The 12,682-nt window shown below is 41.6% G+C and overlaps 1 protein-coding gene across 2 annotated transcripts; it reads left to right on the forward strand.

Annotated features, from left to right (window-relative positions):
• The first annotated feature begins 605 nt into the window (after nucleotides 1–605).
• On the forward strand, nucleotides 606–7,764 carry LOC110298304 (natural cytotoxicity triggering receptor 1). Of its 2 annotated transcripts, XM_021167467.1 has the most exons (7): nucleotides 621–673; nucleotides 752–787; nucleotides 974–1,258; nucleotides 3,781–4,059; nucleotides 4,273–4,323; nucleotides 6,718–6,765; nucleotides 7,040–7,744. In XM_021167467.1, exons 1-7 carry the CDS (start codon nucleotides 640–642, stop codon nucleotides 7,282–7,284), a joined length of 978 nt encoding a protein of 325 aa, XP_021023126.1. In that variant the 5' UTR covers nucleotides 621–639; the 3' UTR covers nucleotides 7,285–7,744. The 2 variants fall into 2 exon arrangements, with proteins under 2 accessions (XP_029334965.1, XP_021023126.1); XM_029479105.1 differs by lacking the exon at nucleotides 752–787 and having other exon boundaries at nucleotides 606–673; nucleotides 7,040–7,764.
• The last annotated feature ends 4,918 nt before the right edge of the window (nucleotides 7,765–12,682 follow it).

A 12,682-nucleotide genomic window follows, 5' to 3' on the forward strand; every position in this document is an offset into this window, starting at 1 on the left:
CTCTGGGTTTGATTGAGAGACCCTGCCTCAGTGAATAAGATAGAAGAGTAACCAAGGATGATCCAAGACATCAACTTAGGCTTCCACATGCATACATATACACAAGCAAATATACATATACATACTTATGCATGCCACACATGTACATGAAGATAAAAACAATAGAATAATCGCATTTTACTGAGACAAAATGGAAAAATTATTAATATAGTATTACTGTTGGTTTCCTGTTAAACTAATGATCAAATCCAAACACATGCATGTTACACATGGGGATGCAAAGACTAAAATCCCCATATTGGGGAGTCCTCAGACCTTTTGCTCTGTGAATCTCCCCCATGCCTTCCCCTGAATGAATTTAAATGTTAACCCAGAAATGGGTTACAGACTGAGCAGTTGATGGTCAGAATAATCTTTTAGATCCAAAATGTGGTTAAATGTGTTATGTGAACCAAGTTTTTGCCTGAAGTCCTAGGTCAATGGTAAAGGGAGAGCTGTGAACCTTTCTATTTAAAAAAAAAAAATGTGTGAAAGTCCCATGGTGACTAGTGTCAGGCCTCACCCACCACATCCTGTGCATCTCCCTCACCCACTGGACTCAATCCACACACATAGTTCAGCACTGATCTGGCCACTGGTATGCTGCCAACACTCACTGCCCTACTGAGCCTTGGTGAGTCCTTCATTAAAGGGGAGTTGAATCAAGAGCAGATGTGGGGGGAGACAGCATGCCATTAACCCTGTTTTCTAGGGCTATGTCTGAGCCAGAGGATCAACACTGAAAAGGGTAAGTCCTTCCCTCGGAGTCTCAGGGTTGTTCTTATGGGTTCATTTTAGAGGTCCATCTGAGAACATCCAGAGACAGAGGTGGGCATTATGCTTCACTAGGGAGACCTTAAGCTGGCGGTTGAGATAAAGTGGGATAGATAGTTAAATGGTTCACCTGGGATACCTGATTCTTGTTCCTTTTCAGAGACTCTCCCGAAACCCATCATCTGGGCCAAACCCAGCATCATGGTCACAAATGGAAACTCGGTGAACATCTGGTGTCAGGGGGCTCAGAGTGCTTCTGAGTATCAACTGTACTTTGAAGGAAGCTTTTTTGCCTTGAAGAGACCAAAGCCATCGAGATCGATGAATAAAGTTAGGTTCTTCATTTCACAAATGACCTCACATACTGCAGGGATCTACACCTGCTTCTATCAGAGTGGAGAGCTCTGGTCAAAGTCGAGCAACCCCCTGAAACTGGTAGTAACTGGTAAGTGTGTCTTGGTTTTTAGATGTAAGAACACTTTGGCATGATCACAGGGAGTGCCTGTGTTCATGAATGCTGAAAATTATCTAAGTCCCACTCAGACACTCCTTATCTTTGGCTGGAACTCAGGGTGTATGTTCACTTCTTACAAAGACAATCTTTCGTGGTAAGCTATCTATCCTAGGATCAAGTGTATCTTAGGTCAAGATCTCTGGGGGAAAATAATTCTATAATAGGACACTGTGTGCAGGGGTATGACTAAGGACTGATGTACAAGAGAGTCAAAGCTGGGTAGGTAGAGGTTGATCTGTGATGTAGTTTCATCAGAAAATGTAGCCATACACATAATTCTCAAATTTAACCAAGCTTGAAAATCACCTGGACATCTTGTAAGAACAGATATAGCTCGTTTGCATGCATGTTCATGATAATATCAATCACAATAGCTAAAGGGTTAGATGGCTCATGAATAACAGAGCTTACTATTCAAGTAAGAGAACCTAAGTTCAAATCCACAGAACTCATGTAAAAATCCAGGTGTTCCTGTAACACTAGAACAAGACAGGGAACAACATCAGATTTCTAAGGCATGATGGCCACCATCCTAGCTGTTGGTTCATTAAGACCCTATCTCAAGGGAATAAAATGAAGAGGTATAGACCAGGGTACCAAATATCTTCCTTTGGCATGTGCTTACAGGTACATATGCTTATAAACACACAGGACCATACACCACACATACCACATAAACACACAGAGAAAAAATTAGAGAAACTAAATAAATAAATAAATAAATAAATAAACTAATAGCTAAAAGGTACTAATAACACTGGTATGTCTTGGTGCATAAATGAATGAACAAAATGTGGTGTATTTTTTTTTTTTTTGAGACAGGGTTTCTCTGTGTAGCCCTGGCTGTCCTGGAACTGACTCTGTAGACCAGGCTGGCCACAAACTCAGAAATCCACCTGCCTCTGCCTCCCAAGTGCTGTGATTAAAGGTGTGAGCCACTACGCCCTGCCAAAATGTGGTGTATTTATACAGTAGAATATTACTCTACCTTGCAAAGGAAGAAAATGCTAGCATTTTCCTGTCTTCCTATGTATGACATGGCTGAACCCCAGGGACATTATACTAACGGGGACAAGCCAGTCACAGGAGGACAAATACTATCTGATTGCATTTACCTGAGTTACCTGGAATAGTCAAATTCACAGAGACAAAAAAATGTAGAAAGGTGGTTACCAGTCCATGGAAAGGAAGAAAGTGAGTTGTTTAGTGGTGTAAAGATTTCAGAGAAGAGAAAGTTCTGGAAGTAAAGGATACTAATGATTTGTAGTAGTTTCATATGTTAATGCCTCTAAACAAGTGTGTGCAAGTTCATGCATGCACAGTGGGGTGTGTGTGGGGTGTGTGTGTGTGTGTGTGTGTGTGTGTATGTGCGCGCACACGCGTGCGCGCGCTTGAGAACATGGACAAACCAGAGATGTTATTTTCCAGGAGCTGTTTGCTGTATTTTTTGAGAGGGTCTCTCATTGGTGTCTTGGGATCACCAAGTACATACACCAGGCTTGCTGGCCAACAAGTATGCCTGTCCTTCCTCTCCAGCAGTGGGATCGTAGGCATGCACTACCATGCCTCAATTTCTGTGTGGGTACTGGAAATCAAACACAGACCTGAGGATCAAATTCATGTCTTTACCAACTGAGTTACCTCCACAGGGCCCCCCAAAATGATTTTTTAGGACAGGGGCAAGCCCAGAAGGCCTCAACCCTACACACAGAACTAAAGGCAACTAAAGAATGCTGAGAACAGGAGAAAGTCTTAAACAGGAAGAGCACACAAATTAGTGAGCCCATACCTAAAATAGTCAACCCTAAAAACATACAAACAAGTAACAGCAAGCATACTGAATAGATTATTGTATTTGTGTATTTAGGAATATTTATATTCATGTATATACCCATACATTTAAGCATATAGATATAGATGATGATATAGATATAGATATAGATGATATAGATATAGATATAGATGATATAGATATAGATAGATACACACACATATACATATATGTAACAAAAGAGGCCATAAATTTAAAAGTGAACAAAGGGGGCGAGTATACAGATTTATTTATAGGTAGAAAGGGGAAGGAAAAATGATGTAATTACATTATCATCTCAAAATATAATTTTTAAAATGCAAAAGGCTATCGTATCCCTGGGTTTCTAATGTAGTGATTCTAGGTAGGGGCAGTGATCTGCAGGCTTCTAGGAAATTCTTATAGTTTGGGGGCTAGGGACCAAACTCAGAGACATGGGTAGAGATGCAGAAGCTGTGATCCATGTGTCTTAATCTCAGGAGATTGTGAACCCGTCTGAGACAAGCAAAAGTATAGGAAACAGAAGGAACTCAGACTCCAAAGAGTGATATCTGATCGTAAGGACAGGGAAACAGGAGAGTGAGAAGGTGGGGTGCAATAATGCTTTCTATACAACAGTCCCACAGTCCCACTTTTCTCACAGGTCTGTATGACACACCCAACCTCTGGGTTTACCCACAGCCTGAGGTAACCTTGGGGGAGAATGTTACCTTCTTTTGCCAGCTGAAGACTGCCACAAGCAAATTCTTTCTGCTCAAGGAGAGAGAATCCAACCACATCCAGAATAAATATGGGAACATCCAAGCAGAGTTCCCCATGGGCCCTGTGACGAGGGCTCACAGAGGGACATACAGATGTTTTGGCTCTTACAACGACTATGCATGGTCTTTTCCCAGTGAGCCTGTGACACTACTCATCACAGGTAAAGAAACTCTTTCCTGTATCTTCATCCCAGTTCTAAGTGATACCCTTGATAGTAATGAAAAAAAGATAGCAAAAATTATCTTCTTGTTAGAAATCCAACTGGGCACTTGGAACACCAGAGGGGCAGAGAAGAGCAGATAAAGGTGAAGGAATAAAAGATATAAGAGGAGACCTAAAATTCTTACTTTTTAAAAGTATTCTGCATTTCTAGGAGGTGTTGAGAACACCAGCCTTGCACCTACCGACCCTACTTCTTCTCTTGGTGAGTCATTTCTAATTTCACCAAAAAGGATCTGTGGAATTGACTACTGGTAAAGTTGAGATCCCTGGAGCTCAACAGCAAGCTAGTTTAGTTGAAATTCAAGGTTTATTGAAAGATCCTGTCTCACAGACTAAAGTGGAAAGGATTTGATCTCTGGCCTACACACACGCATGTGTGAGCATGCACGTGTGTGCAGGCACACACACACACACACATCATAGAAAAGATCAAAGCTTTCTAACAACACTAAAAATGTGGCATTTACTCAGACCATCCATTTAGTGCACAGCACCTTCTGCAGTCATTCAGCAAAACACCCTGGCCTGTGTGAAACTTATACCCCAAGAAACAAACCAACAGTCAACAAACCAAGGACCAATAAGTAGGTTCTCTAGTGCACACAGAGGAAGTGATGATGTAGGAAAAGAAATAGTCTTAAATCAATCAGGAGTGGAGAGAGCAATATGAAAGAGGGTCTCCCAAAGTGGGAAGTCTTTAAGATAAGGGCAACTGGAAAAAATACATGGAAGTCCAGAGGGAGAGAGACTCGGAGCCCTGTGGAGACAGCCTAAGGAGGAAGATGATTTAGGTGATAGAGAACAGTTGTGAGGCCAATGCAATTGAAAACACTTGTGTGGACTAGTTTCATTTTTTTTAATTTTTATTAATTGAGAATTGCATACAATATTCTAATCATATTCAACTCAACATAAGTTCAACCCCTCTTTACCCAACTTTTGTGTCTTCCTTTTTCTTAATTCATCAAATACAATTTGTGCTCTGCATATCTCTTAAGTATGTAGCCTGCCACCAGAGCATGGCCAACCTACCAAGGGACAACCCCCCCCCCATCAGCTAAAAAAAAAAAGAAAAGAAAAATGCCAAGAGCTACTCATACTGGGCTGGAACTTTGAGCCTATATCCTCTTTCCATGTTGGGAGTGAGTCTAGTTTACACAGGTCTTATGAATGCTAACATAACAGCTGTGAGTTTATATGTGCAACTGCTCTGTTGTAGTATCAAGACTTTAGGTCCTTGTGGTCATCTACCACCTCTGGCTCTTACGAATTTGCCAATCCTTCTCTGAATTTACAATACTCCCCGATCCTTAGGAGGAAGGCTGTGATAAAGCCCTTTAGGGCAAGGACTTCAGCGGAGTCTTACTCTCGGGTTTCTGTCTTAGTTACCTTCTTCTCTGGTGATAATTTCTGTCGCTCTGATGAAACATTCTGGCTAAAAGCAACTCTGAAAAAGGAAAAGACTTATTCAGCTTCGACTTCTAGGTCTCAAGCCATCACAGGGAGGAAGTCAAGATAAGAAGTCATGCAGCTAGTTACACCACATCCACAGTCAAATACAGAGAGAAACAAATACATTTGTGCTACCTGTTTTAGCTCTAATCAGGTGTTCTGTCCTGTATCATTCACACACTCCTGCCCAGGAAGTGGTGTCATACACAAAAGGCTGGGTCTTCACACATCAATTAATTATCAATACAATCCTGCATATACTCATAGGCCAACGTGATCTAAATAATTCCTCACTTGACTTATCTTTTCAGGCAATTCTAGATTGTGGCAAACTGATATTTAAAACTACTACCCATCTTATAATTGGGTTGTTTGGTTCTTTGGTGATTAGCTTCTTGAGTTCTCTATCTATTTTAGACATCTAACAGATATGGGATTACTGAAGATTGTTTTCCAAATCTGCAGGTTACTGATTTGTCTTATTGATGATGCCCTTTGCCTTACAGAAGCTTTCCAGTTTCATGAGGTCCCATTTATCAATTCTTGATCTTAAAGCATGAGCCACTGGTGTTCTGTTTATGAAATTTCCCCCATGCCAATGAGTTCGAGGCTCTTTCCCACTTTCTCTTCTATTAGATTCGGTGTATCTGATTTTATATTGAGGTCCTTGGTCCATATGGACTTGAGGTTTGTGACAAATATGAGTCTATTTTCATTTTTCTACATACAGACAGCTAGTTAGACCAGCACCATTTATTGAAGATGCTTTATCTTTTCCATTGTATGTTTTTGGCTTCTTTTTTTCAAAGATCAAGTGTCCATAAGTGTGTGGTTTTATTTCTGGGTCTTCAATTCTATTCCATTGATCAACATGTCTGTCTCTGTACCAATACTATTCAGTTTCTATCACTATTGCTCTGTAGTAAAGCTTGAGGTCAGGGATGATGATTCCCCAAGCTGTTCTTTTCTAATTAAGAATTGTTTTCACTATTCTGGGTTTTTTGCCTTTCCAGATGAATTTGAGAATTCCTCTTTCCATGTCTTTGAATAATTGTGTTGGGATTTTGATTAGGATTGCATTGAATCTATGAATTACTTTTAGTAAGATGGCCATTTTTATTATGTTAATTCTGCCAACCCTCAGATTATTGGGAGTTCGACCTTTCAACCAAAGAATCAGGATTACAGAAGGGTAAGTGAAAGTCTAAAACCATAGTCTCTGGGGAAGGTACAGGGAAAAGCAGGAAGGTCATAAAAGAAGGAGGGAGGCCCCAGGGAGTGGGGAGTTCTGGTGGGGTAGGGACATCCTTGTGAGAAGGGGGGATCAGGGAGGTATGAGATGTGGATGTGGGAGGGAGATAAAATCTGGAGTATAAAAAAAATTAAATAAAATTTTAAAAATGAAGAAGAGGGAGAATGGGGTGGGTGTAGCCTCTATCAGCAGTCACCCTGTCTTCTGAATCCAGACTCTGCCTTCTGGGATCACACAACCCAGAATCTCATTCGAATTGGTCTGGCATGCATAATCCTGATAACTCTAGTATGGTTTTTGACTGAAGACTGGCTCAGCAAGAGGAAAGATCATGAAGAGGCCAACAGATTAACAAATTGGGAATGCAGGAGAAGATGGAGAATGCAGCATTACCTTGAAGAGGAACAAAGAAATGCAATATCTATGAGGGAACTGAAGGCAACTCCTGGGGCCTTGTGAGCTCTATACTGTACCCTGGATAAAGAAAGAGATCTTTTCAGGAATGAAGGGGTAGGAGTGTTACCAAGTTTGGCAAAGCATTCTAAAGGACATTGTGAGAGGAAGCCTCTGACAGGTCTCACTGTCTCTGCTAAGCTTTAAGTACTTTAACGCTTATTTACTACAAGTTATACTTTTGATCACTCTGGTCTTTCCTAGAAATAACTACGTTCCAATGTGATGGCCATGGGGATATTCCTTTCTACTTTGGGTCTTATCGTTGTTTCTTTTTCTAATTGTATTTATTTTATGTTGCCGGGAATTGAACTCAAGTTGTCTGGAGGAGCAACAAGTGCTCTTAACTACTAAACCATATCTCCAGCTCCATCCTCAATATTTTATATTGTGTGTGCATGTCTGTATGATGCATGTGTGTGCACACATATGTACATATATCCTATGCCACTAAAATGAAGGTCAGAGGACACCTTTGTGAAGTCAGTTTTCTTTTTCTTTTTTTCTTTTCTTTTTTTTTTTGTTTTTTTGTTTTTTTGGTTTTTTTTTGTTTTTGTTTTTTGAGGTAGGGTTTCTCTGTATAGCCCTGGCTGTCCTGGAACTCGCTCTGTAGACTGACCTCAAACTCAGAAATCTGCCTGCCTCTGCCTCTGCCTCCCAAGTGCTGGGATTAAAGGCATGCACCACCATGCCCGGCCATGAAGTCAGTTTTCTATTTCCACTTTCTAACAATTCTTTTATTTTTGAGAATATAATCACATCTCCTCCACCCTTCACTTTCTTCCCTTCAAACACTCCCATATACCCCTCCTTACTCTCTTTCAAATTCTCAGCCTCTAGTTTATGGCAAGAAAAATGTCATCTTAAGCAAAATCTCTCTCTCTCTCTCTCTCTCTCTCTCTCTCTCTCTCTCTCTCTCTCTCTCTTGCTCATGCTCTCTCCGGTCTATGGATCTAGATATAAAGTCTGTCTGATTTCTGCCATGATGCTCATAGGGTAGTTCTCTAAAGCTGTGAACAAGCCCCTAAGTAAATGCTTTCTTTTATAAGAGTTACTTTGGTCATAGAATTTCGTCTCGTCACTAGAACAGTAACTAAGGCAGACTGTCTTAGTTAGGGTTTTATTGTTATGAAAAGACATAATGACCAATGAAACTCTTATAAAGGAAAACATTTAATTGGGGCTGACTTAGAGTTCAGGGATTTAGTCCATTATCGTCACGGCAGGAAGCATGGTGGCATGCTAGAAGACAAGGTATTAGAGAAGTAGCTAAGAATCCTATACCTTAATCCACAAGCAGCAGGAGACTGTTTGCCACAATGGGTATAGGTGGAGCATAGGAGACCTCAAAGCCTGCCCCCACAGTGACACACTTCCTCCAACAAGGCCACACCTACTCCAACAAGGTCGCACTTCAGAATAGTGCCACTCCCTATGGGCCAAGCATTCAAACACATTAGTCTATGGAGGCTACTAATATTCAAACCACCACTCAGAATACCTTCTCGCCCTCTTTCATTCATGGATCTGGACCTCAGCCTCCATGATTATTGCCCAACACAACTATGTTATGTACTGATTCCTCATGCTGACTCCCCAAAGCCCTGGAAATTGTCTTCTCTCCACCATTGCTTCTTCTTTAACTGCTATTGTAATAATCACTAATAAGCTCCCAATAACACCAATGAGATCTGCACCTCTTGTTGGTTCTATCTAACACTTTGCCCACTTCTTGAGTTGCTTCTCTAGTTTCTCACTGCTTATCTCCAAATGGTTATGATACTGTTATGTTTTCTGTCAGGAACCATCTAGGGGTAGCCTACCTTTTTGCATGGCCTCAGATGAGAGAGCTCTGAGAGGCAAAGTCCCAAATACATTTCACCTCAGGATTGCTTCTTGCAGCTGATATGCTTTTTTCCTATCACTATCACATAGCCTGACACTTCCTGGGCATCAGCACACCCTATTGGGCAGATTTCCTGAAGATCAACATAAAGATGAACTTTCATGAATTAATGCTATTTAGAAGAATTGATGATTTTATAGAGTTCCTGATTTGATTCAAATAATCTCAGAAAGAACATTTCAAGAGCTGTTTTTTGTTGTTTGCTAGAAAGATATAATAAAGTTAATATCAAGAATAGAATTTACCCACTCCCCATAATAATAAGTAAGGCTGCATAATAAGAAACACAATGAGCTTTCATACTGCACTAAAAGGAGATATAGGCTTGGGAAAAATTTGTGTTCAAGTAAAAGCATCCAGGTACAAGGATGAAGCCCCAAGTGTGCACTCTGAGAAAACAAGGCCATGTAAAACTGTTGCTTTGAACTTAGAATGAGCATATAGAATGAATCACTGCTTTGAACTTAGCATCAACATCTTTTTGTAACTCTCATTTTGTCTAATATTTTATCTATGCAGTAACTTTCTAAACTCCTTTCTCTATAAGAAAATAAATAAAAATGATGGAATGGCTTGGAAGTCTCTATGCCATATACATCTGTCCATCCATCCATGCATCTGTCTGTCCATCCATCCATATGGAGTGATGTAGCCATTTTCTGCTTCATCTGGTTTGGGTGTGTGTTCTTTCTGTGTGAATGGCTCTTTCTTCCCTTTCTGGCTCACAAAGAGTTAACTAGCCTGACAAGCAAGGGGCTCTTGGCCTACTAGAAAGCATGCTAGCAATAAATCCTTTACTTAATCTCTTGCTGTTAAGCAACAGGTATTAATTCATCAGAAGCCATTGGCTTCTGGCCCCAGAATAATAAAGAACCAAAGAGAATAAATATTAATACTAAGTAATCTTTATATTTGCAAAACCACTCTCCACCAGCCATCATCTGCCTTCCAGAGAGTACTCAGCCAGGGTAAGCTCCAGCCAGTTTTCAAGCTTCTTCAACTCCACTTCTGTTTAATATACTTTTATTAATTTTATTTTTTATGTGAAGAGTGTGTATGTGTGCGCGCACGTGCTCACATGCCTGTGAAGGCAGACGCCTGTGAAGAACAGAAGATGGGCTCCGATCTACTATCTCCTTCCTGGTCCACTAAGCTGTGAACACCATCTGCCAAAACAGAAACACCTGCTTGTATGCCTTCCTGTCTGTGATGGACTGAATACTTTCTTTTGTGTTCTTTAAAAGATAAGGAGAGACGGAATATGTTTGGTGGGTGTGTAGTCAGGTACGGGGGAAGAGGGTGCCTCCGCGGGTCCAATCTGAGGCATCCCTTCCCCCTAAGGGACCAGCCTCATGAAAGTATAGTATAGAATAGAGTCTATTCAAGGCATGGAGAAGGGTATTGAGAGGGTAATAGAGCCAAAGAGAGGGAGGGGGAAGAGACGAGGAGTACAGGCCAGCCATGAGCATGTGGAGAGGGAGGGGGAGGGGAATGGGGAGGGGAGGGCAGGCAGGAGGACAGAGTAGGAGTAAGAAGGCAAGAGCAAGGGGTGGGGGTGGCAAGCAGCCCCTTTTATAGTGAGTCAAGCTGTTGCCAGGTAACTGTGGGGCAGAGCTGCTAATTGAGTCTTTCAGTCCAAAGCCAGATCTCTTTAGCATTTTGTGATACTATGCAATATTATAGATGCAAACCTGGGTTCATGCCAGCCAAGTGTTTGCTTCAATTTTCCTAAGATTGATGTCCAAATCTATTTCTCTGAACCCTCAAACTTTTACCCTTAGAACTTCAGATTATATTGTCAGCTTATTCCATCAAACTTGGGTTCATAATTTCTTCATTTTTTTATTTGTGTGTGTGCACACATACACGTGTGTGCAACTGCTCATGAAGTTGTGAATCAGATTTTCTGGAGCTGGACACACACACTCAGATACACAGACAGTCATAGACACATACATACAGACATACACATAGACATACAACCACACGCTTAGACACACAGATATACACATAGACACACATGCACACACACAAACACACACATAGCACCACAAGAGGTTACTCTCTCTACCACCATGACCATAGCACCTATTGAAATGCAGGTCTCACCTCCCAAACAATAGAGCAGCAAGGATTGGAGACTGGTCTGCCCTGTTTCCAGCTACAGCTGCAGCTCACTGCTAATACTTGAGAGAACTTTTTTGTGTGGTGGAAATGTTCTAAGAATGAGCTACTGTTGTGCTAGCATCCACAATCTTCACTTAACAGGAGGGAGTTTCATTGCATAAAAACTACATTCAATAAAACTTTTTATAAGTGTACAACTATCACACACACACCATATCAAAGCTTAGGAACCAACATGGAAGTAATTGTAAAACACTGCCCTCCTGAACACAATAGAACTGGATCACTGTACTCAGGAAACCAGAACAGCTGTGGTTGCCTGTCCATGATGAAGTACTGCAGCCATTCAATACTGCAAGGTGGGCAGAGAGATTTCCACTCGTAAATAAGGAATTTCTGAGGAAATTCTTGTGAACCTCTTCAGATTCCATATCACCAATGTTGTGAGTCTCAGCTAAGGTCACCCTTATTGATTCTTGGGTTCTTCCCCTACCCCAGGTCCTCTACATCCTAGAGATGCCACCCTCCTCCCAACCCTGCCCCTTGTAGATTTCCATTCATTCTCATGGTCATCTGGCCATCTATCCCACACACCCAGCAGTTGACTCAGAAAGATGCAGACACCCACAGCCAAACAGTAGATGGAGTTTGAGGACTCTTAGGAGGAAGAGTTGGGGAAGGATTGAGCACCCAAAAGGGGACAGGAACTCCACAGGAAGACCAACAGAGTCAACTAACCTGGACCCTTGGTGCTCTCAGAGACTGAACCATCAATTAAAGAGAATATACAGGGTGGACCTAGGCCACCACTCATATAACAGATATGCAGCTCTGTCTTCATGTGGGTCCTGAAAAACTGGAGCAGGAGCTATCCCAAAAGTTGTTGCCTGTCTGTGGGACATGTTCTTCTAGCTGGGCTGCCTTCTCTAGCCTCAGTAGGAGAGGAACCAACTAGCCCTATAGTGACTTGATGCGCCAGGGTTGGTGGGATACCCAGAGGGGTTCCCACCCTCCCAGAGGAGAGGATGAGGTAGAGGGGGGAAGGACTGTGGGAGGGGTTAACTGGGAGTGGAGGCAGTGATTAAGATGTAAAGTGAATAAATGAAATATACATAACATACATACATACATACTTGGCCTTGGTTCCCGAAACCTCTTAGGAGATAAGGCAAATCTACCTACACTTCAGCTTGACTTAAGATCAGTTTGGGATAGGACAAGTCAACCACAATACTGAAGGGCACATTGCCACAGGAACTAATCATGTTTGAGAGTTTGGGAATTTTGAGTCCCACTTCCGCTCGACCTCCAGAGGAGGAAGAAGGGCTGTCACTCAAATAAATCACTGTTGTCCAGTGTTATACTCACCCA

This window comes from Mus caroli, chromosome 7, assembly GCF_900094665.2.
Source record: "Mus caroli chromosome 7, CAROLI_EIJ_v1.1, whole genome shotgun sequence".
Classification (NCBI taxonomy): domain Eukaryota; kingdom Metazoa; phylum Chordata; class Mammalia; order Rodentia; family Muridae; genus Mus; species Mus caroli.